The sequence below is a fragment of the Myxocyprinus asiaticus genome, chromosome 24, assembly GCF_019703515.2.
Source record: "Myxocyprinus asiaticus isolate MX2 ecotype Aquarium Trade chromosome 24, UBuf_Myxa_2, whole genome shotgun sequence".
Lineage (NCBI taxonomy): Eukaryota > Metazoa > Chordata > Actinopteri > Cypriniformes > Catostomidae > Myxocyprinus > Myxocyprinus asiaticus.
Window position 1 is genome coordinate 39,549,821 of NC_059367.1, and position 19,192 is coordinate 39,569,012.

The window sequence follows — 19,192 nt, forward strand, 5'->3', positions numbered from 1 at the left end:
GAAATGCAAAAAGAGACCAGATTTTCAGGGCTTTTGTTTTCCTTACAACGAAAGTGGAAGGTGATTTATAGTGCCAAACTCCAAAAAGGACAAAAAGCACCATAAAAGCTATATATGTACTATATTCTGAGTCTTCTGAAGACATACGATAGCTTTGTGCAAAGAACAGACAATTTATGTTGTTGTTCTTCCTCTCTACCGTAGCTCTCAAATTTAATTTACGAGCTAACAAACTTGCCACATCATTATCGGTCACATGACAAATAACATGGCAAGACAGATCTGAAGGCACCATTGTTTAACTGAACACAAAGATTTGATTTTTGAGATTATTGAGACATTAATCAGATTCAGCATATTGGTGAAGGTAAAGATAGTCAGTGAAAAATCGATTACATTTTGGTCTGTTCCACACACAAAGCTTTCTTATGGCTTCAGAAGATTCCTGTCACGATGCTGGGGAAACAGGACCCAAAAGCAGGGGGAAAACAGTCTAAGAGTCTTTATTTATGTTCAATACAAAAGCGCTACAGCGCCAGCTCAGTCGAGCTCAATAAGGAAGCCACTGGGGCGAGAATAGTGTTTTCATCAGTGTGTGTGTTGTGGAGGTCCAGAACAATCCATTGAAGAGTGGTGGTGTGCAAAGCAAAGCCCAGAAACAGTCTCCCAACACACAGGCCAAAACCAAGGAATCCTCCTCGAGTGCGATCACCAGGCTACGGCGATCTGATGGGCAAACACCACTGGAGACAAAGCAACCAACAGAACGGATCTTCACACTAAACATGAGACCAACATTAAGGTACAGCAAACATTAACAGTCACAACGACAGTAGACAATGATCCGACATTGGACGTGGCACATGCGGGGGTTTAAATAAGAGAAACAAACACGGGGCAGGTGTCGCTCGCAGCTGAAGGTTGTAATAATCAGCGTTCCCATGGAAACAATCAGAGTTCCCTGAAAACACATAATTGCAAAACGTAAACGTGCTTTGACAGAAACAGACAAGGGAACGATGATGCCACGGTCGTCATAAGGTGAACATGCAACCTGGCAAGAGGGCACACAGCGGCAAATCACGTACAGCGATAACCCACCGCCAGATCCATGCGGCCACACAAAACACGAACACGAAACACAAGACAGACAGGGGATGATGATGTCATGGTCCTCGTCAGACATCACCCAAACTGACCGGTTTACAGAACCATGACATCACCGGAGAGCGCACGGCGGTCCAAACAACCAGACCCGTGCGATCACACAAAGGGGGGAACATAAAGAACAAAGGCAGGCCGATACTGCCACGGTCCCGTCAGGTAGAACCTAAACCTGACAATGTGACCGGACCGTGACAACTCATTTTATGGTGCTTTTTTGTACTATTTTGAGATTGGTTGTATAAATCATCATCCATCCAACTCATTTTGTGTTTCAAAGAAGAAAATAATACAGGTTTGGAATGACATGAGGGTGAGTACATAATGACAGAATTTTCATTTCTGGGTGAACTGTTCCTTTAAAGCTGAAGTTGTGTTTGGTAACACTTTCCAATAAGGTTCCATTCGTTAACATTAGTTAATGCATTTGGTATCATGAACTAACAATGAACAATATTTTTTTTACAGCATTTATTAATCTTTGTTAATGTTAGTTAATAGTGCATTAACTAATTTGAACTAATACAACTTTTGATTTTAAAAATGTATTACTATTTGCTGAAATTAACATTAACATTAATCAAGATGAATCAATGCTGTAAAATTATTGTTCATTGTTAGTTCATGTTAACTAATGTTAACAAATGGAAACTTATTGTAAAATGTTACCTTGTGTCTTTATATGTCAGTAATAATGGTGGTACGGGCATGTGGCCCATTATAATATTTGTGTGTAAAATGATCTGTAGTGTCTATAGCAGGGCCGGGTAAAAATATAGAATTTTCAGTGCACAGCTAACTTCATTTGTTATTTATCTTGATATCAGTTCTTAAATCCCAAGATCGATCATTTACTGTATGCGCAACTCTCTACCATGCGAGTAAATCACTTGCGTATATGACCAAATTCGGCACTTTGCAACTAAAAAGGTCTGATTAATCACTGGCAGGTAAATGTTAATATAACACTCACCAGTGAGTGAGTAGTATAGTGGAGAAGAAGTTCAGCACTGAGATCCTTTTACTTTAAAGCATTTAAAGTAAATGTTTGGTTTGACGAGGTCCACACAATCTATTTGTCATTGAATAATGTCTTTTAATATCCCTTCTGTTCTTCACAGTCAGTTGTTGACCAAAAAACAAAATAAAAATAAAACATTTAATTCTAATCACGCAGCATGTGTGTCGTAAAGAAGCCATTCGACTCTGCTCTCGTTAATGTTTACTTAATCAAAACAATTCTGTGAAATACTCGCTGAACTGCCACTATTATTAAAGAGTCAGTACTGTTCTACCACATATTCTACATATCAGTGTAAATACTTGTAAATAGTACAAATTATGCATAGAACAATAAACATGTAACCATATATTTGTACAATATAATTTACGCAATTTCAAGACATCCTGTTTTTTAATGTAGTACATGGATTTGAACATTTCTAAGTTAAAATGTGACCAAAAAAAAAGAAAAGGTTACACTTAAACATATTACATTTGGTAACATTAGTTAACTACATGAGTTAACATGAACTAACAATGAACAATACATTTACACCACTTATTAATCTTGGATAATGTTAATTGCAACATACTGTATACTAATACTTTTTTTAATGTAATTATAAGTTATATGTGCTAACATGAGTTAATACATTTTGAACAGTGTTGGGTAAGTTACTTAAAATAGTAATTCACTACAAATTACTAATTATTTCTCAAATTATAATCAGATCACATTACTAATTACTTTACTTTTAAGTTACTTTCTAAAACACATTTCCTTTCAACAAATTCAAAATAATGGCTATACTTATTTCTTGTTCATTGTTACACACTCATTACCTCACATTTCTCCCTTACAATGACTCTTTAGGGGGCTATAATTCATGTAGTCTACATAGATAATATATTAGAAATAAGCATAACTCTTTAATGTACTTAAAAGTAATAAAATTAATTGAAAGTCAGTAACTGTTATCTGATTACAAGAATTTTAAATGTAATTAATTACACTACTTTTTTACTACAAATAATTAGATTACAGTAACTTAATTACTTCATAATTGGATTACAACCAACACTGATTATGAACTAACATGAACTAACAATGAACAATTATAATTAAAAAATTAACTAACTAAAATGTATAAATATTGTAAATATATTTTGTTCATTGTTAGATCATGATACATAATGCAATGTTAACAAATGTAACCTTATTATAAAGGGCTACAAAAAAACTAATGGTAAAATAACATTTGTAAAATTAATATTTTCATAATGTACCTAGTTTGAAAGTAAAGAATAGTAGTATGCGTACAACCAAACATTAAGGCAGTGCACAATCAAAAAAGGGACAAAAATCATAAATCAAGGAGAGAACACCACACTACTATTGTTGCTCCCATGTAATTTAATAGAAGAAACTACGTTTCGACCCATTGGGTCTTCGTCAAGCAGTAAAAAGCATCAGGTATTGAAGGCCTATATAAATATTCACCTGACAATGGGTGTGGGCAGCAAACAAGCAAAAAATTATCCAATGAGAACATACAACAAGTCAATTATCCTAACTAAAAAATAATCACCAGTGACCTACAATAAAGATCATATAATACCACCACTTATACCAATCCTAAAAAGCTAGTATCACAGCATCAACAATGCATTACAAAAGCAAATTAAACTATAGCATTGTAAATAGATTCATGATATTCACGCAGATTAAGTATAAACCAGTAACGTAAACAAACAAGCATAAAATAAAAAGTTACATGACACTAGAGCAAATTACGTTGCAAAGAAGTTCATAATTCATAATATTCAAACAAGAAAAGCATCCAGTGGGGGGGGGATTACAAAAAAGGATTTAGATCAAAATCTAAATTAAGCCCTTTTGGACAGAGGGTATTGAGTGTATGTATATATATATACACATATATATATATATATATATATATATATATATATATATATATATATATATATATATATATATATATATATATATATATATATATATATATATATATATATATATACAGTTGTACTCAAAAGTTTGCATACCCTTGGAGAATTGGTAATATATGTACCATTTTTAAAGAAAACACATTTCTTTTATTTCTTATGGGATTCATATTCAACTGAAGGTGTAGCAGAATGGCACAATCATAAAACAAAACATGGCAACAAAGAAAAAAAATAAAATGACCCCTGTTCAAAAGTCTGCATACCCTTAGTTCTTAATACTGTGTATTGCCCCCTTTACCATCAATGACAGCGTGCATTCTTTTGTAATAGTTGTCTATGAGGCCCCAAATTCTTGCAGGTGGTATAGACCTGCTCTAGGAGAACACCTGCCCGTAGAAATGAGAAGTCGGTCCAAGGGCTGAAAAGACGGTGACAGACCGGCGTGATGACCACACAATGTGTCCCGCGGTGCCATGCCCATCTCGGACTCGAGTCTGAAGCCAGTGCTGAAGCGGTCTCATATGCATCAACCCGAGCGGGGTGGCCACTGCTGAGGATGCCATATGCCCCAGGAGCCTCTGAAAGAGTTTCAGTGGAACCGCACTTTTCTGTTTGTATGCCTTCAAACAGGCCAGCACCGACTGTGCGCACTCATTCGTGAGGCGCGCTGTCAAAGAGACTGAGTGGCATCTGCTTCCTGCGGTGGGCTCCACGCCAGGGCCGGGCCAAAGGGGCAGGCTGCGGCGGAGCCGGTGCAGTCACCGCAGGGGGATGCCCTCAGCGACGAGCAGATGGGGTGCGGGATCTTGAGCTGCACCGGGGCAGGATATGCCAGATAGCCTCCGTCTGCTGCTTCACCGTCGAGAACTACTGGGCAAAGTCCTTGACGGTGTCGCCGAATAGGCCAGCCTGGGAGATGGGGGCAGAGATGGGGGCAGCAAGGAACCGTGTCTTGTCGGCCTCACCCATCTCGACCAGGTTGAGCCAAAGGTGGCGCTCCTGGACCACTAATGTGGACATCGTCTGCCCGAGAGACCACGCCATGACCTTCGTCGCTCGGAGAGTGAGGTCGGTCGCCAAGTGCAGTTCCTGAATCAGATCTGGGGTGGAACTACCTTCGTGCATTTCTTTTATCGCCTTGGCTTGGTGGACCTGCAGGAGAGCCATGGCATGCAGGGCAGAGGCGGCTTGTCCAGCAGCGCTGTAGGCTTTGGCCGTCAGGGATGACGTGAACCTACAGGGCTTGGACGGTAGCTTTGGGCGTCCGCGCCAGGTGGCGGCGCTCTGCGGATATAGGTGCACCGCGAGCGCCTTATCCACTGGGGGAATCACCATATAGCCCCTGGCCGCCCTGCCATTGAGGGTAGTGAGGGCGGGGAACTGAGGATTCAGGACCGGGCAGTAAAAGGTGCCTCCCACAATTTCGTCAGCTCCTTGTGCACTTCCGGGAAGAAAGGCACTGGAGCGGGGCATGGCTGCTTTGAGCAGGGCCGCGAGCCCAGGAACCAATCATCAAGCCGCGAGGGTTCAGGGGAGAGCGGAGGGTTCCACTCTAGCCCGACGCTTGCGGCTGCCCGGGAAAGCATGTCCATCATTTCCGCATCAGCCTGTGACTGGGCAACCGCACCTGAGGGGGGGAGCCCAGCTGAGGCTTCTGCGTCCGACTGGACAAGCCTGCTCTCCGATGCTGTGCTCGAGAGCTCATCAGCTTCGCGGGCTCTGAACAAGAGGTCTAACTCGCCGTGAGACGAGCCGGAGGACTCATCCGGAAGCCCGATCGGGGCAGACGAGCATGCTGGGGAATGGGAGGTCCGCGGGGGGATACCCAGCGGAGGCGATCCCATTGGAGTCCCCAAATCGCCCCCAGTGCTAGCCGCACTGGCCTCAAACCTGTAGGTAGAAGGACTGAGGCGGGGAGCCGTTGGGGTGGCTTGCTTTCTTATGAAAGCAAGCCGCGACTGCAACGATGCCATGGTCATGTTCTTGCAGTGATAACATGAACCATCCACGAACGCTGCCTCCATGTGGGTCGCACCCATACACGAAAGACAGCGATCATGTCCGTCTGAAGTTGAGAGGTAACGACCGCAACCAGGAATAACACACAATCGGAAAGGCATCTTTAAAAAGACGTGTCTTTAAAAAGACGTTCCGTGTGTGCCGCTCTTTTAGAGAAAGATACTCTTTCAGAAAATATACTATCTTTTTTCTGCCGAACGCCCAGGGGCATTCTCTGCAGTGCACCAGTGCAGAGGAGGGAGAAGCCGCTGAAATGTGCTGTCAGATCCAGCAGAGGTGAATGAACAGTCGTGAGAATTCAGCTCAATGAGCATGACCGTTCGGCTCCGAAGAGAAAATCTGAATGAGTGGTTGCATACCAGCTCCTTTTATACCCATACGTCCGGGGGATTTTCATTGGCCTTTTATCAAAAACCAGAGGTGATACCCTGTGTAATTAACAGCATTAGCTATGACAGAATTTCTTTCATACTATATAGGGCCTATAAGCAAAATGCACATTATAACTAAAATAAACCCATATAAATTGTAATCTAATCAAATCAAAAGTGGAATCAAATCGAATCGAGAATTTGTGAATTAGAATCGAATCAGGAAATATGTATCAATACCAGGCCCTAGTTTATAGTGCTGTGTTTTATATATTTAAAATGATTACTAAATGTCTCAGTTTCTTTATAATGAACACAGAATGAGCAATATTTTGTAACTTTGATGTTCATATTAATATACTTGTAATATTAATAATAATTAATACTTGTAGGTGCTGTAACACTTGTGCAGACGAGGGCTATGTTCATCTTCAGCTGATGGAGGATCTGCACAGACAGAGCTGTGATTCTCTGGCTCTGGCTCTGTGTGACCCCATGCGCAGACGCAGCTGTGAGGAGGACAGCCTGCCCGAGAGCTGCGTGGACAGCGGCATGTCAACCCTGCGCTCAAATAATGGCTACGAATATGAGGATGGGAGAACTTGCTGTCCAAGTCCTGTGCAAGCATTGGACAACAGCACCACTGTGTCTGGGGACACTTCGGACACAGAGGTATGATGTCATCAAAAAGTTTCCCAAATATTAATAAAATGACCAATCAAACACGACAGAGGATAATGCTTTTCTTCATGTAAGCAGAGGTGGGTAGAGTCGCCAAAAACTGTACTCAAGTAAAAGTACAATTACTTTAAAAAAATAATTACTCAAGTAGAAGTAAAAGTACTAACATAAATAATTACTTGAGTAAGAGTAAGAAAGTATCCAATTAAAAGAGTACTCAAGTAGTGATTTTTACTTTCACAAATGACATAATAGACATTAACTCCCCTATAATACACATTTAACATGTATTACAGAATTATTATTATTATTAATGGAAATTCTGTCATCATTCACCATCATGTTGTTCCAAACACGTATGACTTTCTTTCTTCCATGAAACACAAAGTAAATATTAGACAGAATGTTTGCCTGAGTCACTATTTACCTTCAGTTAAATTTTTTTCCCTCTATATGTTGAAAGTGAATGGTGAGCGAGACTGTCAGTCCCTAACATTCTGTCTAACATAGCAAAGCATCACACTGGTTTGGAACAACATGGGGGTTGGGAAATGATGACAGAATATTAAATTATGGCTGAGCTATCACTTTAAAGGGGTAGTTTACCCAAAAATGAAAATTCTCTCATTATTTACTCACCCTCATGCCATCCCAGATGTGTATGCCTTCCTTTCTTCTGCAGAACACAAATTATGATATTTAGAAGAATATTTCAGTTCTGTAGGCCAAAATTTTGATGTTCCAAAAAGCACATAAAGGCAGCATAAAAGTAATCCATAAGACTCCAGTAGTTAAATCCATATCTTCTGAAGTGATATGATGGGTGTGTGTGAGAAACAGATCAATATTTGTCATTTTTGCTAGACAGCAGGGGTCGGCAGAGAATGTGAATCACCAAAAACACAAAAAGAAGAATGTGAAGGTGACCTGTTTCTCATCCACACCAATCACATCACTTCTGAAGATACAGATTTAACCACTAGAGTCTTATGGATTACTTTTATGCTGACTTATGTGATTTTGTTTAGCTTTAAAATGTTGCCACCCTTTCACTTGCATTGTATGGACCTTCAGAGCTGAGAAATTCTTCTAAAAATCTTCATTTCAGTTCAGCAGATGAAAGAAAGTCACACACATATGGGGTGGCATGAGGGTGAGTAAATAATGAGAATTTTAATTTTTGGGTGAACTATCCCTTTTAAGGGCTCATCAGATCTGGATGAATTTGTCAGTAAGAGAGGTTTGGAAACATTTCTAGTAATTATTACGGTGAAAACGTGAAAATGTCCCACAGGGACATTATATATAATGCTGAAATATAAACAAAGCAAGATCATGCTTTATTAAAGCCTTCTTTCGCTATTTCATAGCTTTTAATGTCCTGCGTGGATTCTTATTTCAGTGTAGTTACAGTTTTCAGAGTTGAAAGAATTTAGATAGGTACAGCAGTACCTCTACTCTCTAAGCGCAGAGTAGGCAGCCTGTGTAGGGCACCAACCCCGGTCGTGGAACACTCGCTGTGTCTGAAACTGCCTCCTATCCACTATATAGTGCACTATTTCGAGTGTTCCGCCATTTTGTTGGATTGTCTGAATTCTGAGTGAGCCACTCATTCCTTACTTTTGTTCACTCATTATTACCCACAATGCACTCTAATTTTGAGTGTACATTTGATGTACACTTGACAACGGTTAATTGCCCACAATCCACAATGGGGAAGACGAACAAGCTGGGAGTTTACTGCTTCCTCCACTCCTGCAATGTTTTCTTTCATGCTGAATGTATTAAATTACTTTTTGACAAATCATTACTTGATTGAAATAACATAATAACTTACAGAGAGGCAAAACATACAGATACATTTTAAAATGTACTCTTTATTTGATCAAATGTGTTTACTCTTTATATTAACACAGGATATATTAAAAATGACAAACAGAATGAAGATTTATTGTATTAATATATTATTTAATAAGAATAACAAGTAAGGCCCAAGTATTTAAAAAGTTGATATGTGATGTTGTTTTTGTGACAGCCCCAGAGCTCCGATGCTCGGTGTATACGTCAGCATCCGAATTCACTCATTTCGTTCACTCACTGCTGAGATATAGTGCACTCACTGCCATTCACTATATAGGAAATAGTGAACAAATTCGGAAACAGCCACTCTCTTTGTCATACGATTGCCTCACGCCTGCACATCTCTCACACGCATGCCCCGTGCACCTCGCTGTGCACGCGCAGAAATGCTGTCTGTTCACGCTTCAGTTGTCAATCACGTGAACAGCAGAGCCAAGGCATTCATTTACACTTAACTTGGATGTTTACATGGATTTATACAGTTAATCCACCTGAAGTAGCTGCGATAGTTTCCAGTACCCACGTGAGGGCACGTGGTAAATGCATAAATACTGCTCATGACATGCGGGACAAAGGGGATGTCATAAGAGCCCAGTTACAGAATCACCCTGAAAATGACCATCACATTACACAGAAAAACCCATGTTAGGATTAGAGCCAAAACTTACCTCAGCATGCTGCCTTAAGTTGAAACTGTGATTTTAATCTTAAAATACCCGCTTGTCTTGGTGTTAAATGAAGGCACTGCATGATGAAACTATTCTTTTTTTTCACTGTGCGGAGCGAAGAAAGTGTTTGATGCTGCAGCACTGATGACTTGAGTGACAATCTATGACAGCAGCGTGTGCCTCTGTGTGAACTTCCGCTCTTGTAAATAATAAATTACGCATTAATTAAAATTAAACCCAGTAATGTAACGACAGGAACGCCGCAGATTGTAAAGAAGTAAAAGTAAAAAAATTTCATTAGAAATTTACTTGAGTGAGAGTAAGAAGTACACACTTTTAAACCTACTCTAAAAGTATTTTGTTCCCCAAAAATGTACTCAAGTAAATGTAACGGAGTAAATGTAGCACGTTATTACCCACCTCAGCATGTAAGACAACATAAAAGATCATTAACAAGGGAAACAGAATAATAAGCATGAAATTAAGTAGGACAGGATTTTATTGTGACAGATTGTAAGCTTTTATATTATTGGTTATTATTTATGTGCACTGATGAATTGCATACAATAAGAACAGGAACATTTATTAACCCTATAACGCTGCCTCTATCAAATTTGAAATGCTATTTTCTAAAGCCTATGCATCATTGACATAATGCCACCTGGTGGACATTTCCAGGCGTTTCTTGATGGAAAAATATTTGTACAAATTTTCCAAAAATGTCAGCTTTTGTATTACATGCACTGTTATTTTAATTTGAAATAATAAAGTAAAAGTGACAGTAATGATTATATTGTTACTGATATTTTAAAATAAGTATTTGCTGAATATAAGCAACTTGTGCTTGGTTAAATTTTTGTATATTATTTTATTGAAAAATCCCATTGATCTATGTATCAGATATGATACAACAGGCTTTTGAGGTATATCTCTCAATCACCATTACATTCCATTCATGTCCATCACTAAATAAATAAATAAATAAAATCACAGAGCTTTTAAAATTCTGACATATACTTTTTATAAGATATATTTAAAGTGTTAACTAATATTTCTGTGTATTTTCATATATGCACCCTGTTCTGTCATTATAAAGATCTCATTATTTTACATTACAAGCTATTATGATGTCATCATACCATAAGTTCCAGAGACCCAGCGAAAAACAATTTCCCTTTTTAAATGTCAATATAGTGTTTTGTGCCTAAAATACATATGATAAAAATTGTTTATTGAAAAAAAGAATATTTTACTCATATTTGATGTGCTGAACTGTGATACATTTCAATCAATATTTATAGACCAAGCAGAGGAAGTTGTCATGGCCAAACTCTCAAACATTTGGTATGTCTAATAAGCCCAGGGAGTCCTCTGATAATACCCCAAGAATTACCACTGTAGCATGTATGGGCCAAGAAAAACTTAAATAATAAATGTCCACAAATGTACACAAAAAAGAATTGCTGGGCCTCAGGAAGATAATGACCTTTAAAGCCTAATGTATCAAATATGACATAAAAAAAAAAAAAAAAATAAAAACGTACCAATTGTTTTTTTTTGTTTTTGCAATTTCTTTTTATAGTTTGTCTAATGGAACTTAAAAAATTAGAAATTTCTGACAATTCTTTCATATGTCAGGCTTTACAGGGTTAAGAAAGTAAAAAGAGTCAAATTGAAATTGAAGGACTAATGCTATTAGGCTAATATATACAGTATTTCTTATGACAAAAAACAAGTGGCCTCCGACAGGGGGTGTTCAGCGTAAAAGTCGTACGAAAAATTTAGCCACATTTAAATCTGTTTTTCTAGCTCATTTGAGAAGTTTTACATCAAAAATGTTTTACATTTTCTATAGTCCCATGAATATCAAGGGTTGGTCCCTGACAAGCAAATCTTTCTTTCTTTCTTTCTTTTTTCTTTCTTTCTTTCTTTCTTGTGGAACACAAAAGGTGAATTTTTGAAGAACATCCTTGCCACTCTTTTTTATTTAATGAAAGTGAATTGGGACTGAGGCTGTCAAGCTCCAAAATAAAAATAAAAAATAAAATTAAAAAAAAGTGATAAAAATGGTCTGAATCACTTATTCCAAAAATTTTGAAGTCATATGACAGCTGGCTCAAGCTCACGTTTGAAATGAACTGTGTGTGTGTTGACAGGTTGTGGAGGTACGAGATGAGGCTGCGTTTGGATCAGATAGTGAATCAGTTCTGAGTTGGACTCCATCACAGTCTGCTCAGAAAAACGATTCAGGGAAGAAATGCCTCTCTGCTATCTTCACTGAGGTACTGGATTCACCCAACACAGATCACCTAAAGTTATTAAAGCCACAGATCAGAATATTTGACCCACAGGCACAGCTTCTAACTTCTAAAGGGGTCATGACATGAGAAATAAAATTTTCCTTGAACATTGTACTATAAAAACACTTAGTTTCAGAACTCAAAACTTACTCCTCACTGCAAAAAGAGCATTTGTTGAAACCAAGCTGCCAAAACGACTCATTCTCTACTTCCTCCACATTGTGATGTCACTTTGTGGTATACATTTGCATCTGACCGCCTCCACAACAACACATCAGCACTTACTTTACCTTATCACTTCCATGGCCGGCCCAGCAGTAGTGAGCAGTGAATTGGCAAGTAGAGAGAGCAGATCAGTCAAGATCAGAGAGCCAATCATAAGAGTGGGCGTGTACAGTCAAGTCTTAAAGGAGAAGCAGCACCAAAACCAAAACCGAGCGTTTCTGACAGAGGGTCAGAATGAGGGTGGAAAATTATCATGTTTTACAAATATATGACTGTTTTGTGTGCAAAACATTTTACTAATATTATAGGGAACATATTAAAATAATATTGTTGTGACCCTTTTAACAAAATATAAATTACAGCCCTAAAACTCAAAAACTCCTAAAGCTTAAATGCCCAAGTGTTTACTCTCATATAACCTGTGCAATAGATAATTATTACTTAGTAATAAGAATTTTATAATAAGTTCTGGTTATGGCCGCCTGAGGGAAAGACGCAGAAAGCATCACTCCCATGTTAAAACTCTGTTAGTATATTTTAACTACTAAAATGTTACTGCAGCCTCATTTTCTTTTTTATTCAATCGAAGAGACTCTACAGGGAAATCTTTGAGGATGCCACCAAAGAAAGCTGCCGAGAACAAGAAAGAAATTTCTGCTGACGAGGCAATGGCTTTAACGCCAGCGCCATTACCATTCTCACCTCCCTCGTGGTTTCAGGCAGAGATGGAGCGCGGCTTCATAAAAATACAAGAAATTATTGATGGCCGATTGTGTGAAATACGGGATTCTGTTGATAACATAAGCTGAGCGAAATCGAAACTCACCAAAACAGCTTTGAAGAAGCTGTTGTGAATCTCTGTGAAGACATCGCCGAAGGGAAGAAAATTTCCAAGAATGAAATTAACATCATGAGGGATAAAGTCAGCGATCTCGAAAACCGTTCCAGATGAAACAGTCTACGGTTTGTTGGTTTCCCGGAGGGAAATCTTCATTTAAATCTCCCATTACCTATTACTATTATTGGAGGATATTTTAATTTGTTCTTGACCCAACAGATACTCTAAGTCTGCCAATTTGACACAGTCAGCTAGAGCCTAAAAATTTGTAATGGCTAAGTTAGATCTGATTGATATATGGAGGGCCTTGCATAAGTCCCATAGTGAATTTTCATACTACTCGCAGGTGCATAAAAGTTTTTCAAGAATAGATTTTTTTCTTGTGCATAAAGGACAGGAATACTTAGTTGACTCATGTGAGTATCTTCCACAAACAATATCAGACCACTCTCCTTTAGTTCTCACAATTATGTCCCTTATTGTCAAATTAGGAATTAAACGTTGGCAATTTAGTAATCACTTACTTAATGATTCTGAGTTCATGACGTTTTTAAATTCAAACAATGTCGCTGTCCTTTTCTGCATATCGCAGCGGCGTTTTGTGGCCCGTTCTGCATAACGCAGCAGCCCATTTCAGCTTATCGTGGCCCATTCGGCCCCATTTCGTGGTCAGCCCTTCGGGAAAAGTCCCAGTTCTCCCGATGGCCAGTCCACCCCTGGTCGGTTGGATGCAGAAAAAAAAACTCCACACCGGTATTACTGCTGGTTGGACACTAGGTGGTACTATGGGGTAATTTTCGTTAAGCAGGGTTAGGGTTAAGCCTACACAATAAATCAAGACACCTTGGTTTCAACTTTATTTTGTATTTATTTTAACTAAAAATTCAAATGAAACTGGAAAAAAAATTAAGTGCAATTAAAATGTGTGTTGTTCAACTTTTTGAAAGATGACTTTACAACAGTTGTGAAGGACAATATCTCTCTGGCAAAGAACCTACTTCATCTGTGCATTCACTACCGGTCAGGTTTTTCATTGTCCATCATATGCATCATGTGTGTGAATAAATTTTTTTGTTCCTTCCTTCACGATATATATATATATATATATATATATATATATATATATATATATATACGGCCATGTAAAAGTCAAGTCAAGTTCATGTTTTGTTTTTGTTTTTGTTTCATGTTTCTGTTAGGGTTTATTGGATTTCACGTTTATTAATAAATTGCACTTGGGTTCTTATCATCGTCTTCGTCATCGTCATTGCCAGCACCAACAGATCATTACAATAATAATAATAATAATTATAATAATAATAATAATAATTTAATACATTAATGGGAAAACGAGCCAAATATCATCTTGACATCGTCAAAGGCATCAGCTATTGGCGATCACTCTGTACATCCTCGATCCACGAGATCATTGTCTGTCGGCACAGCCCTAATGTGCATTTCTGTCTATATATTAACGAAATGTTCAGATAGTCTCCTTGCTTGTTTTTCTGACACATTCAGAATCATTACGCCTTTTGCCGGTGTCACTGCGGCTCGCTTCGTGTGCGTTTGTAACATGTATATTTTAAAGGCTTATTATTATGGTTTAGTATTTCTCTGTAATGTAGAACAGTGTTAGCAATATTACTTATAAAACAATTTCTCAACACTGGAACTCAAACCATTTTCTGATGCCCCCCAAAAAGTAATTAAGTAATTAAATTAATATCATAAACGTGCGACAACTAGTTGACTAATGGCTTAAACTAACGGCTACTATTCGACTAGGAAAATCTTTGGTCGGGGGCAGCCCTAACCTCAATATGCCAGAACAGCAATGTTATCAAAGATCCTGAACTTATAAACCAAGAGTTCATGCAATTCTATAAACCTCTATATACATCCCAAGGTGATGATTTGGATATGATTAGTGATTTCCTAGACAGACTGGTCATACCATCATTAACCAATGACTGTAGAGACTCCTTAGAAGATGATATTACAGAGACTGAAATTTAAGAAGCCGTTGACAAATTGTCCACCAGAAAGTCGCCTGGCCTGGATGGCTTTTCATTGATTTTTTTAAAAACCTTTAAAAATTAATGAATCCACTAATGTATATGTATATGAATGCCATAAAGGAACAGAGATTACCAGATACACTCGAACAGGCAATTATAACACTGTTACTTAAGCCTGGCAAAGATGCTGGCCTGTGTGACTCATATAGGCCTATTTCGTTGCTCAATTCTGATTACAAGATCTTTGCAAAAATTGTCACACTTAGACTTGAAAAAGTTATGCAACGACTGGTGCACGCAGATCAGACAGGATTTATTCAGGATCGTTCATCCTTTGATAATGTCTGTAGGGTTATGAATGTAATTTTCGCTGCCACGCAGGTGGAGTACCCAGTATTAGCCATCTCTTTGGACGCCAAGAAGGCGTTTGACCGAGCTGAGCGGTCTTATTTGTTTTCAGTTTTATAAAATATGAATTTTGGCCATTCATTTCTCAATATGGTTAAGATACTCTATAGGCATCCGGTGGCTGTAGTTCAGACTAACAGCAAAATTTCAGACAGGGCTGTCCATTGTACGCCCTGTTATTCACACTTGCAATTGAGCCTCTAGCTATTGCAATTAGGTCACATCAGTTTATTAGCGACTTTTCAATTCGCCACTCCTAACATATAATATCACTAAATACGGATGACATTATGCTGTATCTTATGAATACAGACTACAGTACTGCAGTATTACAGCATGGTATCTGGGTATAAGATCAATATGTATAAAAGTGTTGCAATGCCGCTGAATAATGCAGCTGCTCAACTTCCTCTAAGAAATATTCCTTTTTTATGGAATGCTACCAAACTTGTGTACTTAGGACTGCAAATACCTAGGGATATATCTCAAGTATATAATTTTAATCATGTTCCCCTACTCAAAAAATAAGAAAAAGATTTAGATAGATGGAAATCTCTTCCTATCTCGTTAATTGGCCGGGTGAACTTTATTAAAATGAACGTCTTACCTAAATTCTTATATCTGTTCCAGACACTTCCATCCATGCTGCCAAAGTCTTTTTTCAAGGACCTAGATAGGCTTATCTCAGGTTTTATATGGAAGGGGAAGGTTGCACGGTTCAAATTAAAATCCCTACACATGCCATTCTGTAAGGGAGGACTACAGCTTCCCAGTTTCTATTTATTTTACTGTGCAGCCCACTTAAGAACTTTGTGGGTATGGCAAGCAGAAAATACTTATTCCCCTACATGGCGACAAATAGAAGAAGTGCAGATTGAGGGTGTTTCTTTAGCTGCCGCACCTATTGTCCCTTTAAATTATGTAAAGAACATAACTATAAATCCATTTATATTAGGCACTTGTAAAGTTTGGGCTGATATAAGGAAAAATGTAATGAGATCTACCCCTTTTTACTATAACCCCGCTCTACCCAACACGATCACAAGGAAAGTTGGCATGCTGTTTCCGGAAGTTCCGGTACCCTAGGATCGGCAACAGTATATCGACTCACTGACATGCCCTATCTCCCATCGGATATATTTGGAATGGCTCAACAACAATTACATTCCCTCATGGCACATATAATCTACCCCTAAACCTCATTTTGGTTTTACACCCTGTTCAACTGAAAACAATTCTTTTTACAACTGGCTTCTGGCGAACTCTCCTGGATATAAATGGATGTCACACTTGTTTATATGCTCTGAAACACTTAGCACTTTAGCCTCTGGAGGCAGTGTTTTCTAATTCGGTCAACATATACCAATTTCGGCTAAAGAAAAATCAGCGCACACACTTGCCGAATTTTATTTGAGATCATGCTGCTCTACCACCTATCCTTAGAGATGGGATAGCTCAACAGTGGCAACTGAGGGGCATTCAGACATTTGGCGACTTATATGAAGAAGGCAGCCTTATGTCTTTTGAACAGCTGAGACATACGTTTTCACTCCCATCCAGATCCATTTGAAATGTCTATTTGAGGACCAAGAATGGGAAACAGTTTGTGAAAATTTGCAGACCTTTCCTTTCAACAGCCAACATAAATTAATTCAGTTTAATATAATCCACAGATTCAACAGCTATTCAGAGTTCTGTTGAAGATGCAAAATAGGCAAAGGGACGCTTTACATATACTTTGGTTTTGTCTAGAATTGGAGCAGTACTGGAAAGGGGTCTTAGACGCTATTGCAGAAGTTGCTGGTGTTGAAATCCCCCCCAACCCCAGGCTTACTCTGTTAGGGGAAATATCAGTGTTTCCAGAACAAAATGATGTTAATTTTAGGTTTGTAAGGATGGCACTAATATGCTGCCAATAAGTGTTTAACTTTGCTATGTAAAGCCCCTGAACCACCCACTATTTCTATGTGGATGGAAGAGTTATCCTCTTATATTCCTCTGGAAAAAAATAAAAGTTTGTGTGAAGAAAAATACTGGGGTGGTTTGTCTTTCTTATCTCAAATCAATAGGGTAAATTAGGTAGTCATTTTATTTCTCTAGTCTCCTATTTCTTATTTTGTTATGTATTTGTATGTATGTTTGTGTATGTTTATGCATATCTCTATTGTGTGTTTGTGTATATACTGCATATGTAAATTACTGGTTGGCGCTACAGGTTTGGAGAGCTGGGGTTTTATTTTGATTTTAGTCTTTTAGTTGTGTATCTCTTCATTTGTCTTTTTATTTCTTGTTTTGTGGGTGGGTTGGGGTTGAAAAGTGAAATTTCTATATTATACTATGTCTGTGTATTTTTGTACCATGTCATTTTAAACTTTCTATATATATATATATATATATATATATATATATATATATATATATATATATATATATATATATAAAATATAAAAAGAAAAGGTGATTTGAAAAACACTAATTTCAGAATCCCGCTTTTGCTTTAATGACGGCATGCACTGGAGCTGCCATAGACTCCACAAGTTTGTGCAAAATCTGATGATCATGTTATCCAGCATGATTTGAGAATGTTTCAAAGAATATGTTGTGTTGCTTCAATGGAAGCAAGAAAATCTGACCTTTTGTATAAAGGATTAAACTGGGTCAATGCCACACATTTTCTCATGTTTGATAAGTGACAAGTGATAAATCGTGCAGAATCTTAAATATTTATTATAAGTTTTAGAGCAAATAATCCAAGATTTTGTTCACAGAATGTTGTCTCAGACTTTTGTACGCCTCAGTTTACCTTAAATGATTAATATATTCATGTTATTCATGGCATTACGATGGCACATGTCCAAATAACTATGGTATTACTGCGTAAATGTATTGTTAGAGGAACCACATTCTTTATGTTTCTCCAGTTCCACCAATAGTCACACTGAATTAAATGACTGTTGGAATTGATTTTTTTTGGAATTCTTTTTATTCCATCTGGTAGGTTTGAAAGGAATATATTTTCCTTAAAGGGGACACTCTTTTTTGTATATCTTTGTAGAAAGAGAAGGATGAGTTGGCGGTGACTAAGGCTCTGTCTGAAAAGGCTTACAGGATTGTATTGGCAGGAGACGCTGCGGTGGGCAAGTCTAGTTTCCTTCTTCGCCTCTGTAAAAACGAGTTCAAAGGCAACACCAGTGCCACACTGGGTAAGACCTCTCCAACACTCAACTGCACTTGAATAGAATCCAGTGTTAAATGAAAACTAAATGAAAATGTTTGTTAAAGGGATAGTTCACCCAAAAAAGAAAATTCTGTCATTGTTTACTCACCCCTGTGTTGTTATAACCCTATATGACTTTCTTTCTTTTTCTTTACACAAAGGGAGAAATTGTGAAAAAAAATTGTGCTCAGTGATGTCATACAATGGCAGTTTATGGTGACCACATCTTCATGCTTCAAAAGGACACAAAAGTATAGTTCAGGAGTCTAATAAATTAATGTATGCGACTCATGACTTGTTCTGAAGGAATACAGTAAGGTTTGGTGAGAAACAAACTGAAATCTTATGGATTATTTAGTGAAAATCTCCTGTGCGCGTTCATGAGACAGCCTGCACATGAGCTTTAGAGCTCCTTGCATGAGAGCAAAGCACTGCAGCTGCTCGCGA

The 19,192-nt window shown here is 38.0% G+C and overlaps 1 protein-coding gene across 1 annotated transcript in view; it reads left to right on the forward strand.

Moving 5' to 3' along the window:
* Nucleotides 1–19,192, forward strand: part of LOC127415118 (ras and EF-hand domain-containing protein homolog) — a 61,966-nt gene that overhangs the window by 25,807 nt on the left and 16,967 nt on the right. Inside the window, exons 10-12 of the mRNA XM_051653687.1 lie at nucleotides 6,920–7,199; nucleotides 11,893–12,018; nucleotides 18,584–18,731. Of these exons, the coding sequence (XP_051509647.1) occupies nucleotides 6,920–7,199; nucleotides 11,893–12,018; nucleotides 18,584–18,731 (554 nt within the window). The remainder of the gene's footprint in view (nucleotides 1–6,919; nucleotides 7,200–11,892; nucleotides 12,019–18,583; nucleotides 18,732–19,192) is intronic.